The sequence below is a fragment of the Ranitomeya variabilis genome, chromosome 5 (genome assembly GCF_051348905.1).
Source record: "Ranitomeya variabilis isolate aRanVar5 chromosome 5, aRanVar5.hap1, whole genome shotgun sequence".
In the NCBI taxonomy this organism is placed as follows: domain Eukaryota; kingdom Metazoa; phylum Chordata; class Amphibia; order Anura; family Dendrobatidae; genus Ranitomeya; species Ranitomeya variabilis.
Genome location: NC_135236.1, coordinates 376,347,021 through 376,365,987, shown reverse-complemented (window position 1 = coordinate 376,365,987; position 18,967 = coordinate 376,347,021). Strand labels below are relative to the sequence as shown.

General features: G+C 42.8%; 1 protein-coding gene across 1 annotated transcript in view; it reads right to left on the bottom strand.

Moving 5' to 3' along the window:
- The window catches only part of FAM3C (FAM3 metabolism regulating signaling molecule C), an 82,170-nt gene that overhangs the window by 22,181 nt on the left and 41,022 nt on the right, over nucleotides 1-18,967 (bottom strand). Inside the window, exons 4-8 of the mRNA XM_077264965.1 lie at nucleotides 16,484-16,588; nucleotides 11,545-11,577; nucleotides 9,862-9,985; nucleotides 9,472-9,530; nucleotides 4,895-4,945 (exon numbers count right to left, since the gene is read on the bottom strand). Coding sequence (XP_077121080.1) covers nucleotides 4,895-4,945; nucleotides 9,472-9,530; nucleotides 9,862-9,985; nucleotides 11,545-11,577; nucleotides 16,484-16,588 — 372 coding nt within the window. The remainder of the gene's footprint in view (nucleotides 1-4,894; nucleotides 4,946-9,471; nucleotides 9,531-9,861; nucleotides 9,986-11,544; nucleotides 11,578-16,483; nucleotides 16,589-18,967) is intronic.

Here is an 18,967-nt window from a genome sequence, read left to right as displayed (position 1 = left end):
ATTAAGTCCCTTTTGGCCAAACGGGTCTTAATAGAGGTTCCGTCGTCTCAAATAGGGAAGGGGTTCTACTCCCCCTTGTTTCTGATTACTAAACCTGACAGATCCTTTAGAACTATATTTAATTTAAGAAAGCTGAACACCTTCATAAAACCCAGAGCATTTAAAATGGAATCCATTCGGTCAGCCATTAAAAATTTGTTCCCTAACTGTTACATGGTAGTACTGGATCTTAAGGATGCTTATTACCATCTTCCTATACACCAGTCACACCAGCAGTTTCTTCGGGTAGCAGTTTTTATAGATGGTCCGGTTCGTCATCTACAATACAGGGCAATGCCCTTTGGCCTATCTATGGCTCCAAGGGTTTTTACTAAATTACTGTTGGAGGTAATGTCCTTTCTGCGATTAAAAGACACACTGGTCATTCCATATCTCCTAATTGTGGGAAAAAATGCCTTACAGTGTGAGCAAAGGTTGGAGGAAGTGGCGTTTTCTTTACAAACGCTTGGCTGGATTGTCAACTGGGAAAAATCCAGACTCCAACCTGTTACTTTTCAAAAATTCCTAGGACTAGTGTTGAGCATTCCGATGCTGCAAGTATCGGGTATCGGCCGATACTTGCTGTATCGGAATTCCGATACCGGGATTCCGATACTCTTGTGGTATCGGGTATCGGGTATCGGAACAACATTAATGTTAAAATGTGTAAAATAGAGAATTAAAATAAAAAATATCGCTATACTCACCTGTCCGACGCAGCCGGGACCTCAGCGCAGGAACCGGCAGCGTTGTTTGTTTAAAATTCCCGCTTTTACATGGTTACGCGAAGTCCCGGCTTGTGATTGGTCAGGGCGGCCATGTTGCCGGGCCGCGGACCAATCACAGCAAGCCGTGACGAAAATACGTCACGGCTTGCTGTGATTGGTCCGCGTCCCGGCAACATGGCCGCCATTAACCAATCACAAGCCGTGACGTCACGGGAGGCTGGAAACGCGCTCATTTTAAAAAGGGCGCGTGTCCAGCCTCCCGTGACGTCACGGCTTGTGATTGGTTGCGTCGCGGTCAACCAATCACAAGCCGGGAGGCTGGACACGCGCCCATTTCAAAATGAGCGCGTCCAGCCTCCCGGCTTGTGATTGGTTGATCGCGGCGCAACCAATCACAAGCCGTGACGTCACGGGAGGCTGGACACGCGCCCATTTCAAAATGAGCGCGTCCAGCCTCCCGGCTTGTGATTGGTTGATCGCGGCGCAACCAATCACAAGCCGTGACGTCACGGGAGGCTGGACACGCGCCCATTTCAAAATGAGCGCGTCCAGCCTCCCGGCTTGTGATTGGTTGATCGCGGCGCAACCAATCACAAGCCGTGACGTCACGGGAGGCTGGACACGCGCCCATTTCAAAATGAGCGCGTCCAGCCTCCCGGCTTGTGATTGGTTGATCGCGGCGCAACCAATCACAAGCCGTGACGTCACGGGAGGCTGGACACGCGCCCATTTCAAAATGAGCGCGTCCAGCCTCCCGGCTTGTGATTGGTTGATCGCGGCGCAACCAATCACAAGCCGTGACGTCACGGGAGGCTGGACACGCGCCCATTTTAAAATGAGCGCGTGTCCAGCCTCCCGTGACGTCCCGGCTTGTGATTGGTCAGGGCGGCCATATTGCCGGGACGCGGACCAATCACAGCAAGCCGTGACGTAATTTCGTCACGGCTTGCTGTGATTGGTCCGCGTCCCGGCAACATGGCCGACCTGACCAATCACAAGCCGGGAATTCACGTAACCAAGTAATAGCGCGATTTTTAAACAAACAACGCTGCCGGTTCCCTCGCTGAAGTCCCGGCTGCGTCGGACAGGTGAGTATAGCGATATTTTTTATTTTAATTCTTTCTTTTACACATTTATATGGTTCCCAGGGCCTGAAGGAGAGTTTCCTCTCCTTCAGACCCTGGGAACCATCAGGGATACCGTCCGATACATGAGTCCCATTGACTTGTATTGGTATCGGGTATCGGTATCGGATTGGATTCCGATACTGTGACGGTATCGGCCGATACTTTCCGATACCGATACTTTCAAGTATCGGACGGTATCGCTCAACACTACCTAGGACTCCTTCTGGATTCAGTTGAACAAGTATGTTGGTTGCCTGACGATAAGAAAGCTTCCATAATTGACAAAGTGGGCTTAGCAATCAAAAAACGTAGTATGTCACTGAGAAGTGCCATGTCGTTGCTAGGTTCACTGACTTCATGTATCCCTGCAGTTAAATGGGCGCAGTTTCATACCAGGCAGCTCCAGAAATTTATATTACAGGAGGACATTAGAAGTCGAGGACATTTGGATCAGACAGTTTTTCTAACGTCAGAAGTAGTACACTCCCTTACATGGTGGTTAAATTGGGAAAATCTGTCGAAAGGGGTACTATGGGTTATCGCTCCTTCTAGTATAGTGACCACAGATACTAGTCCTGAAGGCTGGGGGGCACATTTTCAAGATCAGGTGGTTCAGGGTCTTTGGTCCAGATCAGAATCTGATAAATACTCTAATGTTAAAGAATAAAAAGCCATATATTATTCCCTACTCCACTTTCTTCCCCAGCTACGAGGCTCTCACACAAGGGTCCTCTCCGACAACACCTCTGCGGTGGCCTATCTGAATCATTAAGGAGGTACACGGTCAGACACTCTCATGGAAATCACATCAGACATCATGATGTTAGCCGAAAATCATCTGTTGTCCTTGTCAGCGGTGCACATCAGAGGCATAGACAACTTTCGTGCCGATTTCCTCAGCCGTCACACCCTTCATCAAGGGGAATGGATGCTCAACAGGAGAATTTTCAGATTGATAACAACCCGGTGGGGCATACCTCAAATAGACCTGATTGCAACAAGGTCCAACCGTCAAGTCAAAACATTTGCTTCTCTGTGCAGACTAGACAACCCGGACATATTCGATGCCCTTCAGGTGCCATGGACATTCGACCTAGCTTATGCATTTCCTCCATGGAATCTATTGCCCATAGTAATAAGAAAAATAAGGGAGGAAGGGGCAAGAGTTGTTGATAGCCCCATTTTGGCCCAAAAGGCCATGGTTTTCATGGCTCAGGGCGATGTCAACTACAGACCCTTGGATTCTGCCTCAGACCAGGGACCTACTGTCTCAGGGACCGTTTTTTCATCCTCGGGTAAAGGGCATGAATTTGACTGTCTGGAATTTGAGAGGCAGTTATTAAATCTAAGAGGTTTTTCTAGTGGGCTTGTAGATAGATACCCTCATGAAGAGTAGAAAGCCTTCTACTACCAAAATCTATGTCAGGGCCTGGAGAAAATTTCTTGAATTTCATACAACACAACTTTCTTCTGAGGTGCCTATATTTTCAATATTAGAGTTCTTGCAAAAAGGGCTTGAATTGGGGCTTTCTGTAAATACTCTGAAAGTTCAAGTTTCAGCTCTAGGAGCTCTCTTCAGTTATGATGTGGCAGGTGATAAATGGATATCTCGTTTTATATCTGCATGTGAGCGGTCAAAACCAATAGATATACCACAGGTGCCTCAGTGGGATCTAACTTTGGTCCTAGATGCTTTGACGCGGAGCCCGTTTGAGTCTCTTCATACAGCCTCATTAAAGAACATCTCGTTAAAAACTATATTATTAGTGGCATTGGTATCTGCTAGAAGAGTGAGTGATCTACATGCCTTATCAATTGATCCTCCTTTTTTATCTGTGACATCTGATAGGATAATTTTGAAGACGGACCCTCGTTATCTCCCTAAAGTAGCCACTAGTTTTCATAGATCCCAGGAGATCTTATTACCTACCTGTTATAAAGACCACTCGACTCCAGAAGAAGACTTCATACCCTAGATGTAAAAAGGACTGTTCTAGCCTATTTAGAATGGACTAGGGATTGGAGGAAGAGCAGGGCGCTCTTTGTGTCTTTTCAGGGTAAAACCAAAGGTTCCAGAGTCACAAAAAACACGCTATCACGCTGGATCAGAGATGCCATAATCTTAGCGTATAAAGCTAGAGGAAGAGATCCTCCAATGCATGTGGGAGCACACTCTACAAGAGCCTTGTCGACTTCCTGGGCAGAAAGGGCGAACGTGCCAATAGACCTTATATGTAAGGATGCAACCTGGTCTTCGCGTAATACCTTCTATAAGGACTATAGATTAGACCTATCTGCTGCTTCTGATCTAACCTTTGGGGTTTCGGTTCTTGACTCAGTTAACCCACCCAATTTATAGTCTCTGTAAATCTCTCTAGTGGGTGCTGTCGTGGCGAATAGAAAATACCGGATTACTCACCGGTAATGCTCTTTTATAGAGCCCACAACAGCACCCATTCACATCCCTCCCTTTTCCTTTATTTAGATGCACGTGGTGCCTTGGTAAGGAGGTGTAAATAATAGAATAATATAGTATAAGGTTGTAAATATGTATATATGTCTGAACCTATTAACTAAAACCTGGCGGCGGTTCCTCCTATTCTCTGTAAAACAACTGAGGAGCGAGGGGGGGCCGCACCTTTTATCTCTCTGTAGGTTTCCTGTTCCTAGGGGCGGATCCCCTCTCTCTAGTGGGTGCTGTCGTGGGCTCTATAAAAGAGCATTACTGGTGAGTAATCCGGTATTTTTCCCTATTTTCCACCTCTAAAACCTGGGTGCGCCTTATAGTCCGGTTCGTCTTATAGTCCGAAAAATACGGTACATACACACTTACACACAGGGCCCTGTCCACACCTGCATTGTGCTTTCTATTTATGAAGGACCATCACGATCCTTTTTGTCCTTTCCAAAGTCAATATTAACGGATTACTAAGAAGGTAAGTTCTAAAGATTTTGACAAATGCACATTTTTTTTTTTATAGAAGAAAACCAATACCTTACCTCCACCCCACAGGTCATAATACTTTGTTTCAATTACTTCTCCAGTTTTCCCTAAAAAGACATAAATGCTCATATTAAAGAGCTTCCGTATGTAAAAGGTCAAGAGTATAAAAGTATACAATTATTATTTGTAAAGGCAAAAATGAGATGTGTATTTTCAACATTTTTATTTTACCATATTTTATTTTTTAACAAATCTAAAAGACAGGTTAACTAAATTATGTTCACCTTTCAAAAGAATTTATTTTTATATATCGGACAAATGGATTTTTTTTACCCCGGGGAGGGGCTTAACATATTGATTCTGATTGGCAGTTGCTTACTTAATATAATTTTTCATTTACATCACACATTGTGTACCCTTCCCCCTTAAGGTCGAAAAAATCTCTTAGTGGACATTTCATCATTTAATCACATTTTTAGATTGCAAATTTCCCCTGTAACTGGGGCTACCATACTAGGCTCCATGTACAAAGGAAATCCAGCTTCCTGCACGAACAACAGAGCTGATTTGAGTCTTAGGACCCAGCAACTACTCCTCTGTCCCATTAAAACTTCCTATACTGTATATACCAAAGGTTGGTCAGTGCTGAGAAGCAGCAATAGAAAAGGCAGATACAGTAATTAACTCGTTTAAATGGTGGTTATTAAGGGACCTTATTCCTCAACGCCACTTTTTAACGACACTGAGGAATATGGGAATAGCGTTGTGCGGTGCCACATGACAGCATAACCCTACTGTATCGGCTCCGTCCAGTTTTGGAGCCGATTAACCCCTTAAATACTGCTGTCAATTGCAACAGCGGTATTTAATTGGTTGCACAGGGGTCACAAGACCCCATTACTAACCATCGGACCCCCGCGATGAGAATCTCGGGTCCCGATGGTTACCATGGTGCCCTGAGGTCATGTGATGACCCCAGGGTATGGTCGCCTGTGAGACCAGATGCTGGGTCTCACAGGCTGAGTCAGTGACTCACTGACAGTCTCATGCACTGCAGTACACGATTACTGCAGTGTAAGAAACCAGTGATCAAAATAAAAATTATACATGGCCCACTGTGGGACTTGGTAAAAAAAAAAAAAAAGTTAAACCATCCCCAAAAAGAGTGCACACAAATCACGAAAAGCTGTTTCGCCACACAAAATGCACTGTTTGTGATAAAATAAAGATGAACAAAAAGTACACGTAATTGGTATTGCTGCGTTTGGAACGACCCGCTCTATAAAAACTGGTACGTTATTTATTCCATAAGACAAACGTCGTAAAAAAAGAGAATTAAAAAAATGCCCAAAATCTCACTTTTATATCATATGGAGTCACAAAAATGTGCGTAAAAAGTGATCAAAAAGTCGTATGTAAAAAATAATGGTAAAATTAAAAATGTGAAACTGTTCTGCAAAAAACAAGCCCTAACATGACTCATTCAGCAAAAAAATTAAAAAGTTACAGCTCTCAAAATAGGACAAAGCAAAAACAAATTCATTTTTGTAAAATATTGTTTATAGTATGTAAAAGTAGCAAAGCATAAAAAACAATATAAATCTGGTATTGCTGTAATCCTACTGACCCGACAAGCAAATTGCACACAAAAATGCGATCTGGAAGCAATCAAAAATGTTACCGATAAAATCCCTAATTTATCCAACACAAAACCAGCCCCCACTCAGGTCCATCATCTGCCACTGGAACTATAGGGGTTCCTAGGTTATTGCTAGAACAAAGACTCTGAAAAAGCACCATGGCCCTTACCACCAATTCTGCGCTCCCAAATGCAAATGCCCCCTCCTTCTGAGCCCCATTGTGCCTAAACCGCAATAAGCAGCCACATGTTTTGCATTATTGTAGCGGAGAGAAGGCACTTAGTTTACGGAGTGCGTATCGCCAGAAGCACAAGCTGGGCACAATGTATGGAAACTAAACAGGCAGATTTGCAATTCTCCAGGAAAAAAACCCTGAGGTGGATGTTACAAAATAATTACCGCAGTAGATGAATTCATTGAGAGGTGCAATTTCTACAATGGGGTCAATTTTGAGGTTTTTCTGCTATTCTGGCACCTTAGCGGCTCCACAAATGTCACCTGCAAACTATTCTAGAAAAATCTGGGCTACAAAAAGCCAAATAGCGCTCCTTCCTTCTTAGCCTTGAAGTGTGGCTTAACAGTAATTTCTGATTACATGTGGGGCAGCACTGTGTTTCGGTGAAATTGCTGGGGTCTGGCTTCACCTATTAACCCTATTTGTACCTGACAAATTTGCAGAAAATACAAAAATTAAATGTTTTAATTGTTTTCAAAATACTCACTACACCACTAGTTGAATTCCTTAGGCAGAGAAGTTTCTAATATGTTGTCACCTGGGGGAGGGGTTCTACCACTTCAGGGGCTCAGCTACTGAAGCCCACAATCTATTCAAATAAATTCTGCTTTCTAAAAGCCAAGCAGAGCTACTTCCCATCTAATCCCTACTGTGTGCTCAAACAGTAGTGTACAACCACATATGGGGTAAAAGCCACATTCGGGAAAAATTGCATAGCAAATTGTGGGCTACAATTTCTCCCATTACCCCTCGTTTAAATTATAAATTTGGTGCCAAAACAATACTTTAGTGGAAACAAATCAAATTTTTTGTTCTTCCATCTACGGTAAATGCCATAAGGTTTTGTGAATCACCTTTAGGTTAAAAATGCTCAATACACCACTAGATGAATTCCTTGAAAGGTCTAGTTTCCAAAATGGGGTCATTTGTGGGGGTGTGGGGTTCCACTGCTTAGGAACATCAGGCGCTTTCCAAATGCGACATATCGTTTTTTCCCCCCAAATATGGGGTATCAGCCTACTCAGGAGAAATTTCACAACAAATTTCCCCTGTTAACCTTGTGAAAAAAAAATTGGGGCTAGAAAATTTTGGGGGGTGAAAAATAAGTTACATGTTCATTTCTTTCCTTACACATTGCTTTAATTCCGGTATAGCACCTGAAGGGTTAATAAACTTCTTGAATGAGGTTTTCAGAACTTTGAAGTGTACAGTTTTTTGAAGGTTATCACTTTTGGGTAGCCCCCGAAGTAACCTGAAGGATAAGAAAAGCAAGTTAGATTATACTCACCTGGGGAGGCGGTCCGGTCCAATGGCCGTCACGTTCCGGGTCCAATGCCTCCCATCTTCATGCGATGTCGTCCTCTTCCTTGCTTCTGTCTCGGCTCCGGCGCAGGCATACTTTATCTGACCTGTTGAGGGCAGCGCAAAGTACTGCAGTGTGCAGGCACCGAGGAAGGTCCGAGAAGCCCAGCGCCTGCGCACTGCAGTACTTTGCTCTGCCCTCAACAGGGTAGATAGAGTACGCCTGCGCATGAGCCAAGACAGGAAGCAAGAAAGAGGACGTGATTATATGAAGATGGGAGGCGCCGGACTGCGACACCCATCGGACCGGACCGCCCCGAGGTGAGTATAATCTAACTTGCTTTTCTTATCTTTCAGGTTACATCGGGGGCTTATCAACAGCAGTACAGAATGCTGTAGATAAGCCCCTGATGGCGGTGGCCGAAGCTTATATATGAAAAAGTAGGTGACAGATTCCCTTTAAGGGCATAAGAATTACAAGTTTGCCAAATTTCCAATAGTTTCACAAATAAACACAAGTTATATTGAACAAATTTTACCACTATCATGAAGTACAATATGTCACGAGAAACAATCTCAGAATCGGTGGGATCCGTTGAAGCGTTCCAGAGTTATTACTGCATAAAGTGACAGTGGTCAGATTTAAAAAATTTGGCCTGGTCATTAAGGTCAAAATAGGGTCAGTCACTAAGAGGTTGCTCATCTGTGAGTTTTCTATAACGAGTCCGGTGGTGGTTGAACCTCCGGCGGCTGTATAACCTCATGCAGCTGTTCACTCTGCAATAATGGATTAAAACATCATTGCAGAGTCGTATACAGACTGCCTGGACATTTAAAAAGTCTATACGTGGTCCAGAAGAAGATATCTTATATTCATAAGCTACTACCATGAACCTTAAAAATAGTTGTTGTAGGACAGTACGGTCCGCAGCATCTTACACACACGTGCAGTTGGCTTGCCTGAGTGTGTGTATTCTTAAAAGGCATTGAAAAACATCTTGCCTAATTCTTTTCCTGACATCATCTCTTGGGGGAGAGTTGAGAGGCCATCAAACACATTAGGTGATTGTCCATTTCCAACAAAATCGGAGGTTTTGCGTACCATTATTCTAACGTGTATGGGAGCCTTAATGGTCTGGGGAAGCCAATAGACTGTGGAGGTGAGAACATTGGAAAAAAGCTAAAATATCTTCCAACTGAAATTACGCTTCTTTGACCAACCTCTGAGAGGATAAACTTAGAGCTTACAACGTAGCCCAAAATGACAGATTATATTTTTCTACTAGTTAATGGAACCATTTACATATATAAAAAAAATTGCAAAATAAAAAAAATCAGCAGCAGTTACCAGTTTCATAGCCGATTACCTCTCTCAGACTCCACAACAGAACTGTGAAAGGTTAGGCACACCTAATCAACCAACTCATTTGTGAAAGCTAATGCAGGAATCACCTACCATTCACCAAAGCAGTGTTAATGCCTCGTCCAACATTGTTCTTCACGCCACTCATCAAACTACAGAAAGAAAGAAAATCTGCATAAGGTTACATCCACATAAACTTATTTCACATGAATGTTTTTCCACAAGGACCAAAAATCAAATGGAAAAATAACAAAAAGAAAGGGTTTTTTTTTTAAGATGAAATACAGCGACTACTTTTCATCTGATCATGTGAGCTTAGCATAAGAAGACTCAGCAAAATATTATTGTGTGAACATTTTCCTTGACAGCATGGGCTCACATAAGTCTTTACAGTAAAGGAGGTATGAAGAAGAATGACTACATTTCTACATCGAATGAATCACACAGCTGTTACAGCAGGCAGTAATGGAAAACTGTTCTTACACAACATCATCCACACAGATCTTGGGCCCAACAACATTAGCTGCTCCACTTGAAATCTTGAAGGCAAAGTGCTTCTCCGGGCAAATCTTTGAAATGCCACACCTGTATCTTGGCGCTTTGGTTGCTGCATGGAAAATACATGGGTTAATTTGCTATATACTGTTAAAGCCACAGGACATGAAAAGTATTAAATGGAGCAGATTTTGACGGTGGTTGGGAGCTCAAAAATTATCAATTTTCTGATCGGTTACTCATGAAGATGATGATGATAGTAGATGAGTAGAACTAATGGTTTATTTTTGTGAGAAAACTATAAAGAGATTGTAAAACTATTAGACAGTGAAAAAGTTGCAAACTTGGGCTAGTGTTTTTTCCTGTCCCTCAACAGAGTTGATTTGGGATGCTATTGTGATGAAGTATACATATTATTTGTACTTAAAAGAAAGAAAAAAAAAAAAGAATGTGTCGAAGCAAACCCACCAGCTGCGGTCACCAACACCAGCACAGGCATCACCGATTCCAGTATGGCACCAGCACAATTTTAAATCACTCATGAGTAATTTTATGCATGAAACTAAACTCTCTGCCCTTCCATATTGGAACTGCTAAAAGTTTCCAGACTACTGTAAGCAACACATAGTCAAGGGCACAGCCCGCCAAAGCGTGCCTACGGGGGCGACATCTCTTGTACCGCACAATGGTCCCGTTCTTGTGGTCTACTCCTAAGACAGCGGCACTCAGGCGAGCCTGGACCCAAAGCCCATGTTTCAGAACAGCAACCACTGATGTTTTAGTTTGCGATGTTTGAGGGAACTGGTGTCTCTCTAATAGGGGTTTTTGTGTTGCTCTTGGGTACTAGCGCTAAGGGAGAGGGAGAAATAGATTTGCAGGAGAGGTGCAGTCACGTGCTGTTCTACACTCCTCTACTAGTGAGGACCAGATTAATTTGGTCACAGACATGGGTTTCTCTACTTCATTTTTGCTCTTCTTATTCACCGCAAGCAACGTAAGAGTACTAGAATATGAAGCACGGAAGACCGGATTTCCTTGATGGTTTTTGTCACAGTTGTATGCCAACCTATTCTTGCTTTCATCTGTGGCATAATTAATGGATGTGTCCAATGAAGACATAACATAGGATTAAGGTAATAATGAAGAAAACATCAATACTGTCCAATTTTTAGACTGTACAAAAATTATACTATATGATCTTAAAATGCACCAGATTTATCCTTGGTTCATGCTGTTTTATAAATCTAAATTTTAAACGGTCTAGTCTAAGCTGTCGGTACCCATTAGTTGGTTAACTGTGTGCCAGAGAAGTTCACCACATTTTTGGCACTTTTTCTGCGCATTACATTGCCACAGTTAGGCCACCCTCCTTTTCCAGTAAGCCATGACTGATTCAACTGAGCCGAGTCTCCTTGTCCGGAAATCAGCAAAAAAAATCTAAAAAAACCCATAGATAAATATGGTGCAAGTCATGAAGGTTTTCGTTTGTGGTGGAGGTGATGGGAGGGGAGGAGGGGATATCAGATTCCGCTAGAATTCTGGAGCATTAGGCTTTTAGTAGCTTGATAATTATGGTTTGGTGGTCTTTCCTAACACCCTAGTAAATGCATCTCTCAGCAAAGGGTCCTTTGTAAGACTTGAAGATAAAATCCAATGTAAATGTGTACTTACTAGGATGTGCAACAAGGTCCAGCTGTGATCTGGCTAAAAGAAGGGGGACAACACAAAAACAACTGTCACTAGAGCAAGCAAATACAAGGAAATCAAGATACATGGTAACGCGCCTATAGAGCATTATTTCTATTCAGTATGAAGATGGCCATAGAAATGAGCGTAACGCAGACAGCTCCTGCCAATATCTTCAGGATCCACTGAGAACGTGTACAATTTATATAGGAGCCTCATGACTGCGGGGAATTCTTCTATTGTCTAGCAGCTGCTTGTAGTCTATTAAAATAAACATGCAGGTACCGCTAGTTTCACCATGCGTGTTTATGGGGAGTTTGGCAATTTTCTCTCATTGCCTACAATGAAAGAAATAAAAATCCCGCTGCATGAAACTGCAAATCATACATTAGAATCAAAATTATATTAAGACCGCATTCACACTTGCATTTAGTCATTCAGTTTGCCTGTTCTGCTTTAAGGAACAAAAATAATTAATGTCCAAAACAGTTCTGTTGCATAACAAACAATCTGTCAGCAGGTTTTTGCTACTTCATCTGAGAGCAGCATAATGTAGGCAAAGGAAGCTGAATCCAAGGATGTATCACTAAGATTACTGGGTGCAGCAGTTCTGACAGAATCAGAGCTTTTAGATTTAGAATAAAGCAGAGCTGAGAAAGCTAACCCCCCCACCAGAGCTGAGAAAGCTAACCCCGCCCCCACCAGAGCTGAGAAAGCTAGACCCCGCCCCCACCAGAGCTGAGAAAGCTAACCCCGCCCCCACCACTCTCTGTATACAATATCCATAGACAGTGAGGTGATCACAGGGGGAGGGGCCTCACTAGACTAGTCTAGTACAGCAATGTTAATCTGTTAGTGATAAATCCTTCACAGTAAACAGTGCACTTCGACAAGTGACACATCCCAGAATTCTGTGGTTCAGCCTCTATCTCTTGCAGTATTCAGTTTACATAGCAAAAACCTCCTGACATATTCACTTTAAGAAAATGTAAGTATAGGGGTCTTATTTTTTTAGTATGAGATCTGTCTCGAGTTCTGTTAAATGTCTGTTTTTAAAACAGAAGAAAACACACATGATGCAGAACTTTTTCTTCCATTCTAAAACTGGACACAACGGAACACAAACTGACTCCACCATCAATGTGGGCCATTTGCTCTATACAATGGATGCATTTTGGACATTAATAAAATTTTTCTGCCACTTAAAACAGAAGAAACGAACTGTGAAAATGCAAGTGTGAATGTAGACTAAGGCCATGTGCACACGTTCAGGATTTTTCGCGTTTTTTTGCGTTTTTTCGCTATAAAAACGTGATAAAAACGCGAAAAAAACGCTAACCTATGCCTCCTATTATTTACAGTGTATTCCGCATTTTTTGTGCAAATGTTGCGATTTTTTTCCGCGAAAAAATCGCATCGCGGAAAAAAAGCAACATGTTCATTAAAAATGCGGAATTGCGGGGATTCCGCACACCTAGGAGTCCATTGATCTGCTTACTTCCCGCACGGGGCTGTGCCCACCATGCGGGAAGTAAGCAGATTATGTGCAGTTGGTACCCAGGGTGGAGGAGAGGAGACTCTCCTCCACGGACTGGGCACCATATAAGTGGTAAAAAAAAAAGAATTAAAATAAAAAATTGTGATCTACTCACCCTCGATGTCTTCCCGCCTCTCAGGTGCATGCTGCCGCTTCGGTTCCTGTAGCTGGTGTGCGGTGAAGGACCTGCGATGACGTCACTGTCTTGTGATTGGTCGAGACCGGTCATGTGACCGCTCACGTGACCGCGACGTCATGGAAGGTCCTGCGCGCACACACCATCTATACGGAACGGACGCCGCTGAGGTCTGCAGGTGAGTATAAGCATTTTTTTTATAATTTTTAAACATTCTATCTTTTACTATAGATGCTGCATAAGCAGCATCTATAGTAAAAAGTTGGTCACACTTGTCAAACAGTATGTTTGACAAGTGTGACCAACCTGTCAGTCAGTTTTCCAAGCGATGCTACAGATCGCTTGGAAAACTTTAGCATTCTGCAAGCTAATTACGCTTGCAGAATGCTAAAAAAACCGCGAAAAAAACGGAAAAAAAATGCAAAAAAAAAAATGCGGATTTCTTGCAGAAAATTTCCGGTTTTCTTCAGGAAATTTCTGCAAGAAATCCGGACGTGTGCACATACCCTTAAAGGGAACCTGTCAGCAGGATTGTGCACAGTAACCTACACACAGTGTCAGGTCGGCGCCGTTATACTGATGAAAATGATGCCTCGGTTGATGAAATCCGACTTGTGGTTGTTGTTTAATCTGAATTTTCAATTTTCAGATAATGAGATTCTCATGCTCCAGGGCGGCCTGTGGGGGGGGGACCTGTGCCGATCCGATGGCCGCTGCAGCATAGGTGGCACCATCTTGCTAAGGTTAAGTTCACATTTGCGTATGTTGTCTGCAGCATATCGTCTGCATGTGGCAAAGCATGCCAAAACGCATGCAGAAGCATGCTTACACCTGCGCATCATCTGCGCATGACGCAAACCAAAATGCTGCGAGTGCATGCGTTTAAATGTGTTTTGGCATGCGCTTGCGTTTTTTTAAGCACATGATGGGGCGGTGACATAATTCTCTGAACATGTGCAGTCTAAAGTATGTATGCGTATCGAACGCATGAGTATGCAAGTCCTTGCGTACCAATGTGTTCCCATAGACAGTAATGCGTTTTGTGGACACAATCATCCGCAATTTGACGCTTCAAAAAAATGCAACATGTGTTCGCCGGACCCCACCACACACCGTGAAGTGACGCATGCATCCGCAGGCTAAAGCATGCAAAAACATGTCACTGCAAACATAATGATAAAGATATGTATGCATGACACATGCGGATCGTACGCTGCGCACACAAACGCAAATGTGAACCCAGCCTAAGAAAAAAAATGGTCTCCACTAATATGGCGCCAGCCGCACCTGTGCAGTAGAATCTAGTGGCGATCCCAATTATGCTATTGCCAGCGCTATCTTAGTGGAGACAATTATTTCTCTAGCAAGATGGCGACGTCGGCGCTGTAGCGTCTATCGGTTTGCAATTTTGAGGCGGTTCACGAAGCCGGTGCCATTTTGAGGCAGAATATTTTTTTTCATGAATTTATTTATACTAGCACATAAAATAATTAAATGCACATTATACATGCAATTATTCTGCAGCGCAGGCGCCGCTGCCGCCAGTCCTGCATGCTGAAGGTGATTTTTTTTTCTATATATATATATATATATATATATATATATATATATATATATATATATATATATATATATACATACAGAGAGAGAGAGAGAGAGAGAGAGAGAGAGAGAGAGAGAGAGAGAGAGAGAGAGAGAGAGAGAGAGAGAGAGAGAGAGAGAGAGAGAGAGAGATTGAGATTATATATATATATATATATATATATATATATATATATATATATATATATATATATATATATATATATATATAGTATCCTGTCAGCAGTCTGCATTGTGTATGAATACCTAAATCAGAACACCACATGAAGTCCCCCCGCCACAGGCCGCCCCGGGGCACAGGCATATCATTAACTGAAAATAAAGATTAAACAACCACAAAACGGATTTCATCACCCAGGTATCATTTTCATCAGCATAACGGCGCCGACCTGACACTGACTGTAGGTTACTGTGCACAATCCTGCTGACAGGTTCCCGTTAACGATTAAGCATTGAAAAATACACTAAACGGACATTAAAAGTAAAAAAAAAAAAAGGCAAGTCACTTAAAAACCTGTAAATAAATAGCTGCTAATGCTTATAGCAATTTTCTGATGTTTCATATAAGATGCTTGTACAAAGGTAACCATGGAAATCTGATGTATTTAATAAATACATTCTTAAAAAGTGTTTCCAATGTACAATTAAAGAAGCACTCCTCCTCCCATCAAAGTTTTCATCCTCTCAATATATTGCAGTCATCATATTATATGGCACTGTGTACTTACAATTGCTCATTTTGCCTTTCTACCCAGTTAGACCTAATGGAAAAGAGAAGAACTATGACACCACGTGATTAATAATGGACTAGCTGAATCCTTCTAACCTCCATGTAAAAACAGGGGGTCAATTGTCCCCGCATAACTCAAAGTCTGCGCTGGGTCAGAAGGTGAAGAGCGGAATCATTCATGCAGGGAAAAAGAGACTTCCTATTTCTACATAGAGCAGAAAAAAAGAGAAGAATTAGCTGGGAAGAAAGGTAAAATGAGCAATTGTAAGTACACAGTGCTGTATAATATGGTGATTGCAATATATTAAGAGTATAAAAAACTGATGAGAGGGCTTCTCTAAATCAGGTGAGTAAATGAGTACAGTTAGGACATGCTGCACGGGATATACCGGCATTATGGCACAAAAACAACGGAGCTTAAAGTTAAACTCTAAGCAGGTTACTAGGAAATGGTACAATCTTAACTGCACCTACATACAAGTAGTAGAAGTTTACTCAATCACCCATAGTTATCTCATAAACCGTGATAGCTACGCCTTTATTATTTCTAATTTCCTTGTAGAGTCACATTCTTTATTGTGCTCTCTGGTCATATGATGTCAGACGTGATGATAGAATAGGCCATGACTATCAGATCGGTGGGGGTTCGACATGTCATGATCAGCAGTTATTAGCTCCATCAGCCACCAGCGCTAATAACAGCTGACCGGTGGGGGGCCAGGCTGAAGATCCTCACCATCCTAAGGAAGGTCATCATCATCATACGGCTGGAGAACCCCTGCAGGAAATATATAGTCAATAGACAGTTCCTGCACATTCACTAGAGAGAGGTGTCAGCGGTGAAAGAAACAGTCGGACTTATTTCAGAAACACACCAGACATGCTCCCAGCCGATGAGCCCAGTGGAGCTGTTACTTACCCAAAAACTTTCCTAAATTTGAATCCATCTTTATTTCAAATACTTGAGATATGATGTAAAAGGTTAATAAAAATGCTGCTACGGCCACAATGTATTTCACTGCACCTAATGGGAATACAAAACAACAAGTCTGATGTGAGATAGCCCAACGGTACCAGTTTACAGGGAGGACACCATGACGCCTGTCTGAATTCTTACCATGAAACAACCCTAGACTGGTGTCTGAATAACTGATGGATGCTGACTGTGTAAGTATAATGCTAAGAAAAATACTACTTGTGCAGTACAATGGCGTACTATTCCCGGCCAGCAGAGGGCACTGCTGTGACCTTCTTACTAGAGAAGAATATACCAGTAATACGTTTTATCACATGTAAATCCGATGTGAACGATCCATTCATGTTGCAGAGAGAAAAAAAAAAACATTCCAGTGTTTTTATTTTTATTTTCTCATAACCCAATTTATCTAAAGGATTAATTTTATATTTTGATAGATTGAACTTTTATGAACGCAGTGATACCAAGTACGGTATGTTTAATTTAGGTTTTATATCAGTGACCTGTCATTCACACAGGATGAATAAAGGACAAGAGCACCAAGATAAGACCCCACCCACAGCCCTCATCGATGCACAAAGATATCATTACATGAAAACTACAAAACAAATTCCTTCAATGTAGGTGTCATTTTAAAGGGAACCTGTCAGCGGGATTGTGCACAGTAACCTACAGACAGTGTCAGGCCGGCGCCGTTATGCTGATTACACTGATACCCGGTGATGAAATCCGCCTTGTGGTTGTTGTTTAATCTTTATTTTCAGTTAATGATATGCCCGTGCTCCGGGGTGGCCTGTGCAGAGGATCTCCATGTGGTGCTCTGCTTAGGTATTGATCAGTATGGCTCCTGACAGGTCACATACCCCTCAGTGAGCCCCCTAATTCACATAACATTATATATCTTGGGGGAGAGGGAACCCTTCTGCAGGCAGACGCCGGCGGTGGCACCTGCACTGCAGCCCGGTCACATATGTAATGTTTTTATAATTGATTTCTTTGCTCTCCTGATAATGCTGAAGAAAAAAACCCCACATGTTTGAAAATGGCGCTGGCCACACCTGCGCAGTAGCAGCTATTGATAACCCGATAGCTGCAGCTGCGCAGGCAGCACCATCTTAGAGGAGGGATTTCTTTTTTTCTCTAGCAAGATGGCGCCGCCGGTGTCTGCGCAGTAAGCGGCATTTTCAAACCTTTTTTTGTTTTAGGAATATCAGGAGAACAGGTATTCATATGGAACCCAAAGCAAGAATAATTTATTGTATTAATCTAAAATGCCACCAACCTGTGGCTGCACCAAAACAAACAAAAATACACACCGTGAAAAAACTGATGTAATGGGAAGGAAGGGATCCCTATATGCCAACTATGCTGATACCTGCCTACCAGTGGGGGTTGGCGCCCTAGGGGGAACGTTGTGGCGCCCCCACTCCGCGGTGGCTTACCCTGGGGTCCCTGCAAAACCCTAATGTTACCAGTGGGTCCCTCTACCCACACAGAATAATCTACAGGTACCCCTAGGTACTAAACAATGTAGTTCCTACGTTTAGGGAAACCTACACCCAAAACACCGTGAATATTAAAAACAATGGAGAACATGTGGTGGGCTCTTGACGGGTATGGGACCACATCAGTCCCTCTATTAGGCTCAATCTTGATAAACAAGAGCCAGCGGCACACTATAGCGTGGGTCACATACAGCGTTGTATATAATAGACAGATTTATACATCTCATACTCTGGGCCACCTGCCCGATACAAAATAATTCACAGTGTTCATAGATATACCAATGCTGTAAACAAAAAATGACCCCTATTGATATTGAGGAACCATATACTGATGTATAGAATTGGTACTCATCGTTAGGTGCCTCGCCGTCAGCCCACTACTTAAAGTAGCCTCTACGCGTTTCGCCCCTCTGGCTCATCAGGAGGCCCGATCGTTCATATCATGTCTCGATGGTATCAGATAGAGGTGAGTTGTGATGCCATTTACCTCAATTTAAGCAAAATGCCGCCGGAACTAGCGTGCCTATCGGTACTTCCTGTAAGCCATCCGGAAGTGATACACATCCCGACGGACCTCTCACTGCGTCTGCGTGCGGTGACACGCGGAAGTAGCAACTACTCCCTCAGCTTGCGTATCAGGGGAGCATGCCGTAATGAGATATTTACTACGTCCGGGCTCATTGGCACTCAGGATCGTATACGCCCATCTCGAGCTGCGTGTCACAAGTACTCGCTATCCATCATTACCCAGTACTGCTCGACGCATGCGCTAACACATGCCATAATTACCCTTGCCGCTGATAGATTAAACGCAGGATGTAATGAGGTTTGTGTACGAGGGGAAGCTACACCCACAGATAGTGCAGCCCATAAACATCCTAGATAGAATGTAGCATACCGTATATGTTGGCCTTGTATGCAT